At 34.9% G+C, this 19,581-nt stretch overlaps 1 protein-coding gene across 2 annotated transcripts; it reads right to left on the minus strand.

Annotated features, from left to right (window-relative positions):
• Window positions 1-802: 802 nt before the first annotated feature.
• LOC110646327 (putative calcium-transporting ATPase 11, plasma membrane-type) lies at window positions 803-9,787 on the minus strand. Of its 2 annotated transcripts, none has more exons than XM_021799729.2 (7): window positions 9,394-9,787; window positions 6,538-6,592; window positions 4,486-6,449; window positions 4,238-4,396; window positions 3,026-3,197; window positions 2,631-2,929; window positions 803-1,423 (listed from the first exon to the last, which is right to left on the minus strand). In XM_021799729.2, exons 1-7 carry the CDS (start codon window positions 9,562-9,564, stop codon window positions 1,121-1,123), a joined length of 3,123 nt encoding a protein of 1,040 aa, XP_021655421.1. In that variant the 5' UTR covers window positions 9,565-9,787; the 3' UTR covers window positions 803-1,120. The 2 variants fall into 2 exon arrangements, with proteins under 2 accessions (XP_021655421.1, XP_021655422.1); XM_021799730.2 differs by lacking the exon at window positions 9,394-9,787 and having other exon boundaries at window positions 4,486-6,104; window positions 6,215-6,449; window positions 6,538-9,360.
• Between the last annotated feature and the right edge of the window lie 9,794 nt (window positions 9,788-19,581).

A 19,581-nucleotide genomic window follows, 5' to 3' on the forward strand; every position in this document is an offset into this window, starting at 1 on the left:
AATTTTATTACTTTACTTTCCATTAACTTAAGGTTGAGGAGCCAGAGAATCATTAAAAAATTTATCAATTAAATCAATTTTATCCCCTAACCCCTACTAGTGGAATTGATTTCAAATTTTTAGTAATTGAATTAAATTGAAACAAATATTAGTAAAATTACCAATTTTAGATGATTCTTCATTTTTACCATTAAAACTTATGTGAAGTAGATAAATCAATTTTAGCGCAAAGCATGCATGCTTAGATCTACTTAGTCTTAAAAAAAAAATCAACATTATCTTCATGCAATTAATTGCTTTTATTACAAACTAAAATTACTTTATTATAAAAAAAAAAAGAGATGATTTATAAAATTTTGTAATTCAACTCATATGATTTTTTTTAAATTATTAATTATAAAATATTTATTAACTTAATGAAAAAATAATTATTACAAAAATTATATATAATGCGATTATTTTAATTTACCATAATTACTGGAATATATGTGTAATATGTTTTTATAATTTTTTTAATAAAATTTACTACATATAATTTATTTACTAAAAAAGTAATATATATGTAATTTTTACCTTTTTGAAATTTTATTTTTTCGTTAAGATGATAAATTTTTCATAATTAGTAATTTTACCAAAAAAAATATCAATGTATAAAAATCACATGAGGTGAATTATAAAATTTTATTTAATCATCTTATTTTCTATAACAAAGTAATTTTACTTTGTAGTAAAAGCAAGTAACCATAAAATACACTTATCTTAATATATTGGTGAATTAAAAAAAATTAGCTAAAATTCATAATTTATGGAAAAAATGAGCTAAAATTGATAACTATTAAGGAAAGTTATGGCTTTTTACAAAAGATTTGACTAAAACTGATAATCTGCTAAGAGGTTGTGGCCTTATTGGTCATTTTCCATAATAATAATAATAATAATAATAATAATAATAGTAGTAGGTGTCTTGGCGTACAAGGAGTCGGCATTCTGAGCTTGAAGAAAAGTTGGAAAACAACTCCCTTAATTTCTTGGCATGCGATGAGGCAATTTCCATCGTTACAAAAATTTCAACCTGTCAACTTTTAGGTTTATGAAAGACCAACCTTATTATTCCTGCCTTTCAAGCTAGTTCCGGGCCGGCAGGGAGAGCATAGTAACCATCATGGTGCTTTGCGGTTGCTCTTTGGACAGGTATGCACTTCAGAACAACTGCAACAGGCATGCTAACTGCTCCGATTAAGACGCTCAGAAGCCACAGTTGCCAGCTTAGTGGCACAGTGCTTGCGAAAGTTCCCAAGAACTCCACTATGATTATTTGGAATGTCACTGTTGAAACAATAACAACTAGGAATATCCAACTGTCGAACATGCCTCGGAATACATTTATCTTCTCTATGTCGCGGCTATTTATTTCATTAAAGACCTGGAAAAAAATAATAATAAACATTATAACCAGACAATTTTAATCCTCCAGAGAATTTGCATATTAACTGCTGGCTTTCATCATAAAATATCTGTGCACCACAAACGAGAACTTGTAATTTGTATACTTCCGAGTTAAATGCATGAATTATAACATCACATTTGTCATTGTGAGAGCAAAAAATTATAACAATCATCAACACGTATGCCAGGTTGGGGTTGGAAAATATTTGAAAATTCCAAATAAAGAGAAAGTAATCTACTTTATTTTTGGATGATGAGTTTCATTCACAGACCAGAACATCTTTTGTGGAAAAACAGAGGGCAAAGGGTTCTCTCGGGCCAGTACTTGGATCCACTCCTTGCAGTTCCAAATTTGCAAATTGAAGCATGAATACAAGAAGTGCTTTTAAAAAGTAATGAAAAATTCTGCTCTTTGGCAACTAGCAATGTTTGACATTGGAATGGAAATAAGGTGTGGATTCCATGCATTTCAAAACGTAAATTATGGGCGACAGGAGCCAATTTACAAATACAAAGGGGACACGAGTGGTAATCTGTTCCAGTTTCGTCTTTCATCTCGCCATCCCCCACCCACCAGAGTTTTAGGCTGAACATTTGAAGTTATTTTCAGTTCTACGCCTAGGCTTCCAATTGCGTACCATAATTTTGTGTCCAATACATTGCAAACTTTACCTCCATTTTAGGGAAAATGTCAGACAAAAGTTTAATCGTGAGTGACTTTCAGGTCAAAGGTAAGTGCAGTATTCTGCATTGCAATGAATAGGCTTGAGTTTGTCCAAATACTCTAACAACTTCTTGTCTCTATTTAACACTAGGTACTAAAATATTGGTTCACCCAAGTTTATAATTGCTGTTGATGGGGATGCACATAGTTGAATGGTTACTACTAGCACTTAAAAAACTAAAGTTGCATGCATTTGGAAAGGTAGACTTCATCATAATTTCACTTGCTCCATAAATTTTTCCAATGAACTTTAATTCCCTTAAGATTGTCAATGCCTAACGGAATAATAAAATATAAAATGTCATTGGGCCAGCAGCCTAGTCATGCTTGTTTCTTAGTGCAGGAGATCAAGCACTCAAACGCTGGTAGGTCCCTCTCAAATACTTTCTGAATTACTGAAAAAGAAAAATTACACCTATAAAAAAAAATATTAAAAAAAAAAGCAGATCCAAAACCATACCTGGCAAAAGACAAAAGAGTTGAATATCAAAGTATTGACAACTTTAGTGGCATCTGAACCATTAAGTCCTAATAGGAGCTGCCCATCAAAATTGAGAACTGCAAGTACAGCCAATTGATAAATACTCTGGCCAAATATATTTCTCCACATGGCCCTTGTAATGAAACTTTCACCCCTGCCTACAGGAGGTCTTTTCATCAATTCATCAACAGGAGGTTCTGTAGCTAGTGCCAAGGCACCAAGAGTGTCCATTATCATGTTGACCCAGAGCAACTGCACAGCTGTTAAAGGAGCAGACCCTGAAAGAATATGAAAGGTAAAGGTAATGACTATGACTATAATACTAGCATAGCCAAAATAGTCTACATGAACAAAAGCTTCATAAACCAGCACACCTGAGATGCATGCAGAAACAAAATTGATTACAAGAGCTACTACATTAACTGTTAGCTGGAACTGCACAAACTTTTGAATGTTTTTATAGACTGCACGTCCCCATTTAGCAACATTTACAATGGTTGTAAAATCGTCATCCATTATAATGACATCAGCATTCTCTCTTGCAACCTGCAAATAGCATCCATATAGAAAGGTAAGATCAAATGTGAGGCTACATGATAAAGTTTGCATCAATGATTCTCATAAATAAAATGCAAATCAGGTGCACTAAAAAGAGGGGAAAAAAAAGTTATATCTAAGTGGTTTCAAAGTAGCTAAGGGCCATAAAAACTATTGTCTCGGTTAAAATCAACTAAGTTGCATAAACCTCAGAGCTCAAACCTCAACACAAGATATGCTGGAATAGAAGTACCGCCATATCTGTAAGAGGATATTAGGCTGTGAAAATGTAAAACAAGGTGAAAGGATGATATTTACAACATTCCTGAATGAAAGTTTATACATATTTATTTTAGTTATATAAATTAGATCCTCAATAGAAGGTGTTGGGCAATAAGTTAGTTAAATAAGATTTTCTCTAATAGGAATACCGTGCAACGAGCTTCAAGTGTTTTTTTTCTTTTTCTTTTTTTCTTTTTTCCGTTAATGTCCAACATCCAAAAATGGAGGTTGGAAGAAAAATATTGCAGCACCTCCTCAAGTTCACAAATCATTCCAAGAAGAAACTAATTCATATTTTCATTCATTAGCAGGTAGCAGAAAAGGCAATGAACAACAGTGTTATAATGGAAGGGACAAGGAATAAAAATAAATCACCTTCATACTACAATTAATAACAGAAATGAGACTAGAACACATGTTTTTTTTCTTTTCTTGGCTGAAAAATCTAGAGTATTTGAACATTGATTAAATTTGAGATCATATGTATAAGAAATCTAAAGACAATATTGTGATATATATTATGTCAAGACATGCAAAGTTTGTTATTCAAGATGTAAACAGCATGAAGCGCATGATAAAACATAGAGCTTTTTTTTTTTTTTTTTAAATGCTTAGAAAAAACAGATTACAGGGATGGAAATACATGTTTCAATATGGCACCAATCAAAATAAATGACAGCAACTAGAAGCTATAAGAGAAAGAGGCTCACACATCAAAGCTTGTCAGAATGCAGCAGTGTTAACTAGAAACAAACAAAAACTCAAACCTCTGTTCCTGATTTGCCCATTGCAAGTCCAATGTCTGCCTCATGCAAAGCGGGAGCATCATTGGTCCCATCACCAGTTACTGCCACAACTTCTCCAAACATATTCCTCAAATTAGTTACCAAGGTGTGTTTGTCCAGAGGTAAAGACCGAGCCATCACCTGTTTCCATGATAAGCAATTAAGAAATTTAGGCATCTAAAAACACACTTAACTAAGTGATGAAATCTTCCATGCAGTTGTTCATAAACCTGAATTTTGGGTATGATTTCCCTCATCTCCTCAGAAGTCTTGCCACGAAAGTCTGGTGCTTCTATGGCCAAGCCATCCTCAGTAAGAATGCCACATTCTTTGGCTATAGCTTTAGCTGTATTTATATTATCACCAGTTACCATACGAACAGTAATTCCAGCTTCTAAACAAGTCTGAACTGCATTCCTGACTCCAGGGCGCACTGGATCCTTGATTCCAACAATGGCTACCAATGTGTAGCCAAAATCAGGGATGCTGTTTTCTTCAGAAATGTCATCTTGATCTTTAAAAGCCAAGCAGAGGGTTCTCAGAGCTTCAGAAGCAAAGCCATTTATAACATCTGAGATATTCCTAGTCTGTTCTTCAGAGAGGTGAACAGGTTTTCCACTGTCATCAACAACCTTGTCACACATTTTTAATACAATTTCAGATGCACCTTTGCAAAATGCCCGAAATCCCCCTTCAGGAAGAGCCACAAGCAGAGACATCTTTTTCCTGACTGAACTGAAAGGCTCAACCTTAAGTATCTGAAACTCTTTGCGCTGTGCATCAAAATCACCACCTAAAAGCAAGCCAAATTCTAATAGTGCTTTTTCTGTTGGTGTTCCCAAAATTTTCATCTGTCCATCTTCATCCTTACTTATTTCACAACCTGTATTTTGAAATATAACCTGCAAAAGGAAGCTCAAGGCACATTCAGATATTTCCAATCCCAAAATGCCTTCACTGTTATTGTTGTTAATAGCTTTAGCTTTTCCACATATCCATATTTTATCAACTACCATATGGCTAGTGGTTAATGTCCCTGTTTTATCCGTGCAAATACAACTAGCAGAACCCATTGTCTCACATGCAGAGAGGTGCCTAACTAGCGCCCTGTCATGCATCAATTTTTTCATTGCAAATGCAAGACTCAAAGTCACTGCCAATGGTAATCCTTCAGGAACAGCAACAACAATTATGGTTACTGCAATAGCAAAGTAGTCCAGAAGTGTGAATGCATCATGTGACGACCAGTGTGTGAATTCATGGTGAACTGCTTTCTCCACCAAAAACCTTACAGTCAATACCAAAAATGTAAGCACAGCAAAACCCAAACCAATCTTTCCAATAATGGTAGCAACACCATTCAGCTTCACCTGTAGTGGGGTCTCATCTACTCCACCCTCATTCAGTGTTTCCATCAACTTTCCCCATTCAGTCTTCATACCAACAGCTGTTACTAGCATCCTTCCTGAACCATCTTGCACTTTGGTTCCTGAAAGAAGAAAAGGTTTTTGGTCATCTATATTCACAGTTTCACTCTCCCCTGACAAGCTCGACTCATCAAGCACTAAGCTATATCCTGATATGTAAATCCCATCAGTAGGAACTATGTCTCCAGTAGATAATTGAACAATGTCTCCAATTACCAAGTCATAAATGGAGACTTCCTTAGTTCTCCCATCCCTTAATACTTGGATCGAAATCTTTTTCTTCTCCTGATCCAGGTCCCTGAATTGCAATGACTGCCTATAGTCGCTAATAGCAGTTACAATGACTACCAGGAATATACTTAGTATGATTCCTAAACCATCATACATGCCCTTTGGCCATCCTTCAGTAGCAATTCCTACACCTATAGAAACAACAGCACAAACCATAAGAATTATTAGCGTTATGTCCTGCAGTGCTTCCCAAACAAACATCCAAAAACTTCTAGGAGGTTTTTCAGTATAACGGTTGCACCCATAAATCTTTTGCCTGGTAGGTATACTGCTTTCATGGATGCCATTTTTCAGCGAGACAGAAAGTTGTCGTGCAATCCCTTCAACTCCGCCATTGGCTCTCAAAGCCTTAATATCATGGTCACGAGCAACAGATGCAAGTTTATCAGGTTCAATTCCAAAACCTGCTTGTCTGACGTCATCTGAAAGCTTGTGTTCAGCTGGCAAACCACCGGCTGCAGCAACTGCTATAGCAGCTAAAGAATACAAAACCAAGCCAGAAAAGAAAGCATAAGAATCAAAATCTTAGGGAACTACTAGGAAACACAAATTTGAGGATCATACCATCAATGAACTGCAGAGCTGCTTTGTTGACATACAAAGCAACTCGAATCTTTTCCTGGTTGAGTGAGAGAGAGAAGGGGGAAAGTAGAGAAGGAAAAAAGTTAGATATGATGAAAACATTCACTCACTGCTGTGATGCTAGAGAACTTCACAAGTGAAATCAATGACTTGCCATATTTTGGTTTTTAACGAACAGTAGTGTCTCATATTTGCATCATGTTGTGTTCATGTCCATGAAAATACTAGATAAATATTGTTACAAAAACTAATGAAATACAACTAAATGACTAAAAATCATGGTCTACAGTTTACGAAGTTATCAAGTATCTAGCTGTCTGTTTATTAATCCTTTACCTCTAAAGACCATATTCAAAATGGAAAATCATATAGTATCCTAATTTTCTAGTAAGTTGATCTAACTATTAGATTGTGTCTGTTAACATGAAAAGGTAACCATCTAGAGGGTCTTACTAAAAGATGAACTTCAAAAAAAAAATTCACCTAACTCCTGATTAGAACATTTTCCTTTAAAAATTCAGACTACTAACTCTGTCATCCATACTTAGTATTTGGAACTAAAATTTGATAATAGAATTTAATAATACAAAGAAATTATAACTAAAGCTGATTTAAATATGCCTCTTCACTAAATGAACTTTGAATTCCACATGGCAATGCCATGGCATAAAAACACGAAATTGTATAACCACAATTTTGCCATGTGTCTCATTAGTTGATCCCTTTATATTCAAGCTAAGTTACCATCTCAATGTCGCCACTGGCTTTCTAATTATAGATTCATTGGCAATGGCATCTCTCTCTCAAGCAATATACTCTCTCACTCTCTGTCCACCATTTTCACTATTTTTATTCAATATATTCATTCAGCAATCATTTAGCACTCTATGCTTTCTCATTATGGTAAATTATTTTTTCATCCCTGTATTATGTCAAAATTAACATGACCTCGGATTTTCAAAAAAACAGTGGTTACTCCCTGTATTTTGACTCCATCAAACTAAAAGTTCTTCTACCCATATTTGAAAATAATGTATTTCTTTTCAATTTGACAGAATCAAAATACAAACTAAACCATAGACATATATGTTAATTTTGATATAATTCAAGGATGAAAAAGTAATTAAGCTTTAAGGGTATTTTATTCATTTCTCATACAATTGATGAAAAATTGGACGGGAGACCTTCAATTTGATAGAGTCAAAATATAAGAACTAAACCATTGATTTTTTAAAACTAGAGGACATATGAACAAAAAGAGTAATTTACCCTTAAGTTAAATCTAACTACACGCCAACAATTACATCCCACATGAGAAAATTTCAAAAAGATACTAACAATTATTTTCAACATTACATTAAAAGAAAAATTACAATGCATTTATTATCACCCAAACAACACAAAAATTGACAACCAAAATTACTTTTGCATCCCTGTGTTATGTTTCAAAAATCAATGGTTCTAACTGTATTTTGACTCCATTAAACTGAAAGTTCCTCTGTCCATATTTGAAAACAATGTATTTCTTTTCAATTTAACGGAATCAAAATATAGGGATTAAACTATTGCCATATGTGTTAATGTTTGACATGATCTAAGGATGAAAAAGTAATTTAGCTTTAAGGGTATTTTAGTCATTTATCATACAACTGACGAAAAAATTGGATAGGGAGACCTTCAATTTTACAGAGTCAAAGTATAAGGACTAAATTATTGATTTTTTAAAACTGCAGGAAATATGAACAAAAAAGTAATTTACCCTTAAGTTAAATCTAACTACACACTGGTAATTATATTCCACATAAGAAAAATTCAAAAAGATACAAACAATTATTTTCAACATCATATTAAAAGAAAATTTAAAATGTATTTATTATCAACCACACAATACAAAAGTTGACAACCAACAAATTTTTTTTTTCCAAATTCTAAGAATGCATATTCGCATCATACGCGCAAAGAAATTTTTATGTCTGGATACATAATATGATATAAATTGATAAAACATTTCAACATGCTGACTGCCATAAACAATTATAAATACAAGGAGGAAGCCCACTAAAAAAATAGTGGGCCAGCATATTCGATGCATTAAAATGGAAAGTAATGCAACTAAAGCAATGTCAAGTGGGACAGACACCACATGATATGAGGATCAGAATAGAAAATGGCCCCCTTTCAATTTTTTATTTTTTTTGGTGGAAAGTATTCCATTTCAAAGATCTAAAGCCTCAACAGCTCATCTTTATATCTTGGCCCCAACGCCCAAGGTTGCCACAATTAGTCAACTACCTTCTATTTTAATACAGCAATACGAGAGCACATTAAATAATTTATTTCCTTGGATTGCGCACAAATGAAAGGAAATTAAAAAATAATTTCTCCGGACCTCCCTATAGCCACGTCTTGATCTCAGAAAAAATCGAGGAACGTGAGAGGACCGCACTGGGAGAAAATGGAAAGAAAATTTCTATGTGCATTTTCACAACAATGGAGCTCGTATGCAGGTACGGATCTAAGGAATCAAATGTGAAGCATTAGCTCTCCAGGTTACTGAAATTGATTTCTACAACTAGTAATCTAGCTAATCATGTCAAATTCGTTAGGCTATTAGGCGAAAGTACACGCAAAATGATGACAAGGTATTTCTGTTTGGTCACTTAAAAAAAAAGGGAAGAAAATGAGCTAAGAAAATTTTCTTTTCTTTTCCTCTTTTGGTATACTGCAGTCACAGCTAAGAAAATTTCGAAGTGCGTATTTTAAGCAAAGAAAAAACTCAATTTTGTTTTTTGTTTCCCCAGGAGGAGGGGGGGAGGAGATGGTGGTGTTGTGAAGAACCTGGATGCTCCGTTTTTTCTTCTCGGCCTCAGATCGCTTGACGAGATCGGCGACCATACGGAACCTCCGCCGTGGATTCTTGACGATGGAGACCGCTTTTCTCCATCTCTGCAAGGCTTCCTCTGATGGATTCTTGTGCGGCACTTCAAAGTCCTTCAAAAGGTTCTCCATTCTGCTTGGGACTGCAAGTCTGTATGTGAAACTTCAGCTGAGGAGGCCAATAGTAGTGCTAAGACTCTGTTTGGTAAGAGGGAAATGAGAGGAAAGGAAAGAGAAAGGAGAAGAAAATTAAGCTACAAGTACTGTTGCATAGATGGAAGGAAGGAGATGGGAGTACTGTTGCATAGACGGAAGGAAGGAGATGGGTTTAGGAGATTATTCAGTCCATTTGCAAGGAGATTATATATATATATATATATATATATATATATATATATATATATATATATATATTACTCCGCTTCCCATTTAAGGAAATTAAAAAAAAAATACTACGCGAACAAATTTATAAGCAGCGACTCTACTTTATTAATTATTTATTTTAATTATTATATTTTAAGCCATTTTTTAAAAAAATAATTTTTATTTAAAAAAATTATTTTCTATATTTTAAATTTTATATATTTTATATAAAATAAATAAATATAATTAATTTAATATTATAATTAAATAATAAAAAATATTTTTATATTTTTATAAAAAATATTTTTTATATATAAATTATTTTTCACCAAATAAATGCAGCTTTATTTTAATAAAATCACTAATTTTTTTTAATAGTCATTCAAATCATCATTTTGTATAATCTCTCTAATTTTTTATAATTCTCCTCTATTTAAATTATAAAAAATTATATCTTTATTAAGTTAAATTAATTTTTTTTATTGAAGATTCTACTAGGTTATAATTTTAGTAACTGTTAATAAAAAAATAAAAAATAAATAATTTTTTTAAAATAAATTAAAATGCAATAACGAAATAAAATAATTAATAAAATTAAATAATTGTCGGACAAATTTATCCCTCCTATAGATTTCACGCATTTTCCAATTAAGATCTGATGTTAACTTTTTGATAAAAAGGTAAATTCCCCCTTTACTTTTTTGCCTTTCATTTTTCAAATTGGGCAAAATAATAGAATATTCTGTGACTTCGCAATTTTAGAATTATTATTTGGCGTTTTCACATAGGGACCACAAGTAGAGTTTTTGAATTCAAATTTGATAAATATTTTTAAATTTTAAAGTCGCCTCAAACCAAAATAAGAAAAAAAATTAAATTATTCTTAAATATTAATTATTTATAAATAAAGTTAAAAAAATATGACAATTTCATTTAAAATTTATACATATTTATATCATATATATTTTTTCATATTTATTAATAACATTAAAAGAGAGTGTTGTGCACCGCGGAAGTATGTAAACTATAAAGAAATAAAGTAAATATGTAAAATATCAATATTTACGTGGTTCACCCTCTCAACATAGGGCTACATCCACGGGCATGCCATCTTCCACTCAACTCAACTAAGCCTTTATCCAAAAAATTTAGAGTCGGCTATATGTATTCGCTTTCTCTACTCTAAACGATTTTGAGTTAAATCCTCAGAAATATGTAATACTTTTAGGTCATGTTATACTACTCTCCTCCAACTCAATTTAGGTCTACTCATTTTTTTCTTTCTATCCTCCAACCTAATGTGTTCTACTTGTCTAACTGGAGGCTTCGTATGTCTACGCTTCACATGACCAAATGACCTCAATCTTCCTTCTCTCAACTTATCTTCAATTGGCACCACATCTAGTATGGCCACTCATCCACCTTAACAATCTCATCTCTGCAACTCTTATCTTAGACGCATACTACTCTTTCAGTGCCCAACACTCACTACCATATTACATAGCCGGTTGTATAGTTGAACGGTAAAATTTTTCTTTCAACTTATTAGGAATCTTACGATCACATAAACTCCCGTGGCACGTCTCCACTTCAATCATCCGGCTTTAATCCTATGACTAACATCCTCCTCACATCCCCCATCTACTTGAAGGACTGAGCCTAGATATTTAAAATGATTACTTTTGGACAGTACAACTCCATTCAAACTAACTCATTCCCTATCATCAGTTTGGCCTTCACTGAACTTGCAATGCATGTATTCTGTCTTCGTTCTACTTAACTTAAAACCCTTTGACTCTAGAATACTTCTTCAAACCTCTAGCTTTCTATTGACTCCTTCTCGTGTCTCATCTATCAGAACAATATCATCTGCAAACATGATGCACCAAGGAATACTCTCTTGTATATGTTTCATCAATTCATCTAAAACTAATGTAAAAAGGTAAGGGCTTATGGCTAATCCTTGGTGTAATCCAATTGAGATCGGAAAATCTCTTGTGTCTCCTCCCACTGTACGCACAATAGTAGTTGCTCCTTCATACATATCTTTCAACACTTGTATGTACCTAATAGATACCCTCTTTTATTCTAACACATTCCATAAGACATCTCTTGGAACACTATCATAAGCCTTCTCCAAATCAATAAAAACCATGTGTAGATCTTTCTTCACATCTCTATATTTCTCCATCAAACTTCTAATGAGAAAGATCGCTTCCATAGTTGAATGACCGGACATGAAACCAAATTGATTGAGAGAGATAGAAGTATCATGACGTAGTCGATACTCCACAACTCTCTCCCACAACTTCATAGTATTACTCATGAGTTTAATTCCCCTATAGTTTGAGCAACTCTGTATGTCTCCCTTATTTTTAAAAATAGGTACTAAAATACTCCTCCTCCATTCATCAGGCATTTTCTTTGAGTTTATAATCTTATTAAATAATTTAGTTAACCATGCCACTTCCAAATCTCTCAAACACTTCCATACTTCAATTGGTATTTCATCGGGTCCACAGGCTTTACTCACTTTTATTCTCTTAAGTGCTTCCTTTACTTCTAAAGATCTAATCCTTCTAGTATAATTCACATTCTTTTCTATTGTTCTATAGTTTATATTCACGCTATTAACATTTTGACTATTATTAAAGAGATCATTAAAATAATTTCTCCATCTTTCTTTAATATCCTCATCTTTCACTAACACTTTTCCTTCTTTATCCTTAATGCACCTAACTTGATTAAGATCTTGACATTTCCTTTCTCTTCTCCTTGCTAATCTATAAATATCTTTCTCCCCTTCTTTAGTTCCAAGTTTCTCATATAACTTTTCAAAGGCCTGTGCTCTTGCTTGACTAACTGCCTTTTTTGCCTCTTTCTTTACTATATTGTACTGCTCATATGCCTCATTATTATCACATTTAGGTAATTTCTTATACTATTCCCTTTTTCTCTTCACTGTCTTTTGTACTTCCTCATTTCACCACCATCTCTCTTTTGAGGGTGGTCCATGTCCTTTAGACTCTCCAAGTACTTTTCTAGCTACTTCTCTAATCTTTGATGCTATCTATATCCACATATCATTGACCTCCATACCTAGCTTTCATACTTCGGACTCGAGAAGCTCATTTTTGAACTTCACTTGCTTTACTCCTTTGAACTCCCACCACTTTGTTCGAGCTCCACTATTTCTTCTGACCTTACTTGAATTGTTCATAAACTTGACATCCAAGACTACCAACCGATGTTGACTTGTTAAACCTCTCCTGGAATGACCTTGCAATCCTTGCATAGAGCTCTATTTCTCTTCCTGGTTAAGAGGAAGTCGATTTGACTTCTATGTTGCCCACTTTTGAAAGTCACTAAATGTAACTCTCTTTTTATAAAGTAGGTATTTGCTAGTATTAGGTCGTATGCCATAGCAAAATCCAGGATGCTTTTTCCCTCCTCATTTCGACTGCCAAAACCAAAACCTCCATGAACATTCTCATAGCTATACTACCCATCAACCCAATTAAACCCAAGAAAATCAATACTACATCAAACTGCTCATAGTAAATATATTAGTTAGTCCCTCTCAGTTTTCTCTAGACATAACTCAATATATTTACTATTACAATATTACATCATGAAAAGTGTCTTCAACTATATGGGCAAAAGCCCTCTCACCAATGAATAAGAATCTCTACCTTTTGAATTCTATATCCTTTCTCTACCTTAGGCCGAAGCCTCTCTCCACTGCAATGGGCAAAAGCTACTCATTAATGGGCAGAGCTAAATCCACAGCAATTAGCAAGGTCCCTCTCTATGATGGGCGATAACCTCACTCTATGAGCTGAAAGCCAAATAACCTTTTCCACCATTCTCCTATTTATAGTGTTAATTCCCTCAATCTTAATGTGATTAGGAGTCCCACTCAATTTAGAAATAACACTAAAATAAGAGTTTTACTTTATACAGGAAATATTCCTCTATCTTATTAAGGAATATTTCTCTTACTCAAATTAGGAAAAGGTCTCTCCAAATCCCACTAAGATTTTGAGTCATAATTCTAACAATCTCCACCTTGACTCAAAACCCATCAACCATTGCATACCTCAAATTCTTGGGTGTCATTAAATCATCAAATCTCCATGCTTAAGCTTGAATCCTTCAAATCTCTATTCTTCAATCTTCATCTTGGGTGTAACTTGCTTCTTTCTTCAAAAAATATTCGCGTCATCAACTTTCTTAATTTTGCATCGAGAGCTCTACCTTAATTTCAACTCTCCACCATCACTATTATTGCATCTGCAACTTTTTACATGTCGCAACAACTCCACCTTCAATTAAATTCCCCAAAATCATCCCCATGCTCTGATACCAATTTGTTGTGCACCGTGGAAGCGTGTAAACTGCAAAAAAACAAAGCAAACACACAAAATAACAATATTTACGTGGTTCATCCTCCCAACATAAGGCTACATCCACGGGCATACTATCTTTCACTATCAATAATAAATAAATCATCATTACAAGCTCATAGCTATACTACCCATCAACCCAATTATACCCAAGAGAATCAATACTACATCAAACTGTTCATAGTAAATATATTAGTTAGTCCCTCTCAGTCTCCTCTAGACATAACTTAATATATTTACTATTACAATATTACACCACAAAAAGTATCTTCAACTATATGGGCAAAAACTCTCTCACCAATGGACAAGAATCTCTTCCTTTTGAATTCCATGTCCTTTCTCCACCTTAAGCCAAAGCCTCTCTCCACTGCAATGGGCAAAAGCGCCTCATCAATGGGCAGAGCCAAATTCGCAGCAATTGGCAAGGCTCCTCTCTACAATGGGCGATAGCCTCACTCTATGAGCTAAAAGCCAAATAACTTTTTTTACCATTCTCCTATTTATATTGTTAATTTCCTCAATCCTAATCTGATTAGGAGTCCCACTCAATTTAAGAATAACACTAAAATAAGAGTTCTACTTTATATGGGAAATATTCATCTATCATATTAAGGAATATTTCTTCCACTCAAATTAGGAAAAGGTCTCTCGAAATCCCACTAAAATTTTGAGTCATAATTCTAACAAAGAGTAAAATTTTGAAAAATTTTAATTAAATAAAACAACTTTGAAGCCTATAAAAAATTTAAAATTATGCACTTTTATTATAGATAAATTAATAATTATTCTCGTAAAAAACATGTTAATAATGAACTCTTATTGAAGTATGCATTTTTCACTTATTAGTTTATATATAATTATTTTTAATATTAATAAATATCTAATTAGTTATGAGCAGATAATTGTTTAGAATAAGTTTTTAAAAAGTAATTTTAGAAAAAAAAATTAAATCAATGAAAATTTAAATATTTAAATAAATATACATAATTCAACATATATATATATATATATATTAAAAAATTACTTTAAAAAGATTATAATGTGCAAATTTTTCATTACAATTGCTCTAATATGCAAATTTTTTTAAAAAACATAAATTTTTTTTATTTTATTTTTCATCTTAAAGATGGAAACAGAAAATAATATAGACTATTAATATAGAAAAATATTTCAAACTGGATTCAAATATTTTTCTATTTATAAAAAATTTACTTATGAGCGTTTTAGTCTTTCTATTAATTATTTATTAAAAGAGTTATAGCCCTAATAAATTAAGTAGTGGAAATAGGTAATCACATTTTATATTTCTATAAAATATTTGAATTATATTTGTTTATGACATAATATATAAAAAATTTATAACTATTATTATAAAGAAATATATATTATAATTAGTTATTTACGTAAACGAGCTTGGATAATGAATACCCAACATACTCGACTTGAAAATATTGATAACTAATTAATTATTTTATATTTCCTTCTTAGATGCTCTGCTTTTCTTCTCAACCTTAGTTCGCTTAAGGAAATCCATGCCCTTATGGAATCTCCACAATGGATTCTCTATGATAAAGTTCACCTTTCTCCATCTCTGCAAGGCTTCCTTGAGGGATTCTTGTGTTGCACTTTAAAGTCCTTCAAAAGGATCTCTGTTCTCTTTGAGTGCTACAGGTCTGTATGTGAAACTTCTGAGAGTCTCTTTGGTTAGGGGGAAATGAGAGAAAATTAAGGAAGAGAAAAGGGAAGAAAAATTTTATAAAAATTGCGGCAAAAGTAAAATGGACAAAAAATTTTACTAGTATTTAGACTTGAATAAATGATTTTTAATGCTCATCAAAATGCTCACCACTTCCAAAATGTAAGAAAATCGTTTTAAAATCCCTTGTAGGGTACTTAATGAGTTATCGGTAGGTGAAGTTCGGTAGTTCATTAAGTATTCTACGGGATCATGTTATGCCTTACGGAGGGATAAGGTGTGACATGTTTTAGTGGTATCAGAGCATGGTTTTTCAATAAATTTTGACTATGTGTATGAACATTTTATTGATAAGTACAACTACTCAAGTTTCTTAAATTGATACATATGACGTATTTACATCATGAATATGCACTAACGGAGGTCAACCTCCTTGTGTTTAATCTCAGGAAGTAGAAAATTTGAGAAAACGGAATGGATGGAGGAGATCATTCCGAAGAACAATCTGTTGAGGCTGAGGTTCAAGAGGAAGCCCTAGCACTCCAGAATGTGAGTGGGTCAGCCACTCCAGCTTCTGCTCCAGCACCGCAGTTTCCTGCTCAATTTATGCAGCAGATGGCTGCCTTCTTTCAGCAAATGGCGGGTAATATGCCACCCCAAGCTCAGATGGCAGTACCTGTAGCACAACCACAACCCTCAGCTCGGCAGTACGAAAAATTGATGAAATTTGGGGCCACCGAGTTTAAAGGCACTGTGGATCCACTGGAGGCAGAACAGTGGTTGGAAAGAATGGAACGAGTTTTCAGAAAACTGCAGTGTACGGAAGAGATGAAGTTCAAGTATTCTATTTCCTTGTTACAAGGGGATGCATATGAATGGAAGAAGACCATCCCCCACAGCCTGGTTGAGCCGCCTGTGCTGACATGGATAGACTTCCTGAGGGAGTTCCGACAGAAATGGGTTCCCGATGCATATGTGGACATGAAGTTGCAAGAATTCTTGAGTTTGAAACAAGGGAACCGAACTGTAGCAGAATATGAGAGAGATTTCTCAAGACTAAGCCACTATGCTGGAAGCTTAGTCTCCACCCCCAGAGACAGATGCAAGAGGTTTGAGTTCGGGGGCTAAAGCAGAGTCTGAGGATGCAAGTTGTGGGTTTCAAACATCAGAATTTTGCTGAATTGATCTCACAAGCCTTGGAATTAGAAAGGATAGAATCCGAAGGGGCAGTGAAGAAGGGTTCACAAGAGAAAGAGAAGGCTAAAAAGACTACTGGACAAGCGTCTGAAAGTGGTTCTGGCAAGAGGAAATAGTTTGGGGGATCTAGCTCCCGTAGAGGCAGAGGTAGATTTTCTGGCCAAAGACCACCTCGGTCTGGTCAGCCGACCCAACAAGCTTATCGAGGATCTCTATCGGTCCGGCAGTGTGAAACGTGTGGTAGAACTCATGGTGGGGTTTGTTTCAAGGCTACTGGTGCATGTTTTAACTGTGGAGGAAGCGGACATTTCGCTAAGGATTGCACTAGTCCGCGCTGGTCTGGATCTTTTGCCACATCTGAAGGTTCAACCCAAATCGCTGCACCCAGAGGGTCACAGTCAGCTACTAGAGGCAGAGGCAGAGGTAGGGGTCCTGGTAACACCCCTGGAAGTCAGAGCACTATTAACGGCCCGGCATCGGTGGCGCACCATCGAGTGTATACCATGCGTCGGAGGAAGAGGTCAAACATCAGATGTTGTAGCTGGTATTTTCTCCATCCTTGACCAAGATGTGTATGTGTTATTTGATCCTGGCTCCACACATTCATATGTTAGTGCTAGTGTGATGTGCTCTACTGCTATTCAGTGTGTACCAATGGACTATGATGTGCTAGTAACTAGTCCATTAGGCTAGGAGGTCAGGGTAAATAGGCTATATAGGGACTGTCCTTTGGTGATCCAAGGACATACTTTTCTATCTGATTTAATTGAAATGCCCTTCAAAGATTATGACATTATCTTGGGCATGGATTGGTTAGCTGAGCATCATGCCATGATTGGTATGGAGATCAAGATCACTTTTAGTCTCCTCGGTATGGTGATGTAGTAATACATGGGGAGAGCGTTATTGCCTTCAAACATCATTTCAATTTGACCGCCAGGAAAATGATTAGAAAAGGATGTGAGGCGTACTTGGCACATGTGATAGACACCCAAGTGGGGAGTCCAACATTGGAGGACATTCCTACTGTATGTGACTTTCCGGATGTATTTCCTGAAGAATTGCCAGGATTACCTCCAGAAAGAGAAGTGCAGTTTGAAATTGATGTTATGCCTGGTGTGGACCCAGTCTCCATAACACCATACAGAATGGCACCAGCAGAACTAAAAGAATTGAAAGTGCAGTTGCAAGAGTTGCTTGATAAGGGCTTCATCCGCCCTAGTGTGTCACCTTGGGGAGCACCAGTGTTGTTTGTAAAGAAGAAAGATGGCACTCTCCGTTTGTGTATTGATTATCGGCAGTTGAATAAGGTGACAATAAAGAACAGATACCCATTGCCCCGCATCGATGACTTATTTGACCAGTTGAGAGGTGCAGCTGTATTCTCTAAAATTGACCTGAGGTCAGGCTATTATCAGTTGAGGGTACAAGAGCAGAGTATTTCTAAAACTGCCTTCAGAACCCGCTATGGCCATTATGAGTTCTTAGTCATGCCATTTGGGTTAACTAATGCTCCGGCTGCTTTTATGGATTTGATGAACACTATCTTCAGACCATACCTCGATCAGTTTGTTGTGGTATTTATCGATGATATATTGGTTTATTCGAGGAATGCAGAAGAGCATGATAGACATCTGTGGATTGTACTGCAGACTTTGAGGGAGAAACAGCTATACGCCAAATTGTCAAAATGTGAATTTTGGCTGAAGGAGATATCCTTTTTGGGGCACATAGTATCAGCAAAGGGTATTAAGGTAGATCCTAGCAAGATTGAAGCTGTCCTTAATTGGAAGCCACCCAGAAATGTCACAGAGATTCGCAGTTTTCTGGGGTTAGCTGGATACTACCGTCGATTTGTGAAGGGATTCTCCATGTTGGCATCTCCATTGACTAAGCTACTTAGAAAGGATGTGAAATTTCAAAGGATGACAAATGCCAAAGAAAGTTTTGATGAATTGAAAAGATGTTTGACAGAGGCTCCAGTCCTGACTTTACCCACACCGGGTAAAGAATATACAGTTTACAGCGATGCTTCTCACAACGGGTTAGGTTGTGTGTTGATGCAAGATCGAAATGTCATTGCCTATGCATCACGCCAGCTAAAACCGCATGAGAGGAATTATCCGACACATGATTTGGAGCTTGCAGCTATCGTGTTTGCTCTTAAGATCTGGAGACATTATTTGTATGGAGAGAAGTGTTACATCTACACAGATCATAAGAGTTTGAAGTATTTGGGAACCCAAAAAGAGTTGAATTTGAGACAGAGGAGATGGTTAGAGTTGATAAAAGACAATGATTGTCTGATAGACTATCAGCCAGGAAAAGCTAATGTTGTGGCTGACGCCCTAAGTCGCAAGACTATGGCAAGTCTACAAGTTACTCCTTTGTCTTTGATACATGAGTTGAGATCATTACATGCCAGTTTAGAGATTAATGATGAGGAGCAGACAGCAGTTGCATGGCATGTACAGCCAGTGTTAATTG

Source organism: Hevea brasiliensis, chromosome 3, assembly GCF_030052815.1.
Source record: "Hevea brasiliensis isolate MT/VB/25A 57/8 chromosome 3, ASM3005281v1, whole genome shotgun sequence".
Lineage (NCBI taxonomy): Eukaryota > Viridiplantae > Streptophyta > Magnoliopsida > Malpighiales > Euphorbiaceae > Hevea > Hevea brasiliensis.

Coding starts and splice junctions, on each gene's coding strand:
- LOC110646327 (XM_021799729.2), bottom strand. CDS start 9,564: ATGGAGAACCTTTTGAAGGACTTTGAAGTGCCGCACAAGAATCCATCA. Junction 3,198..4,237: donor TGGGCAAATCAGGAACAGAG/GTTTGAGTTTTT, acceptor TGCTATTTGCAG/GTTGCAAGAGAGAATGCTGA. Junction 2,930..3,025: donor TGTTTCTGCATGCATCTCAG/GTGTGCTGGTTT, acceptor ATATTCTTTCAG/GGTCTGCTCCTTTAACAGCT.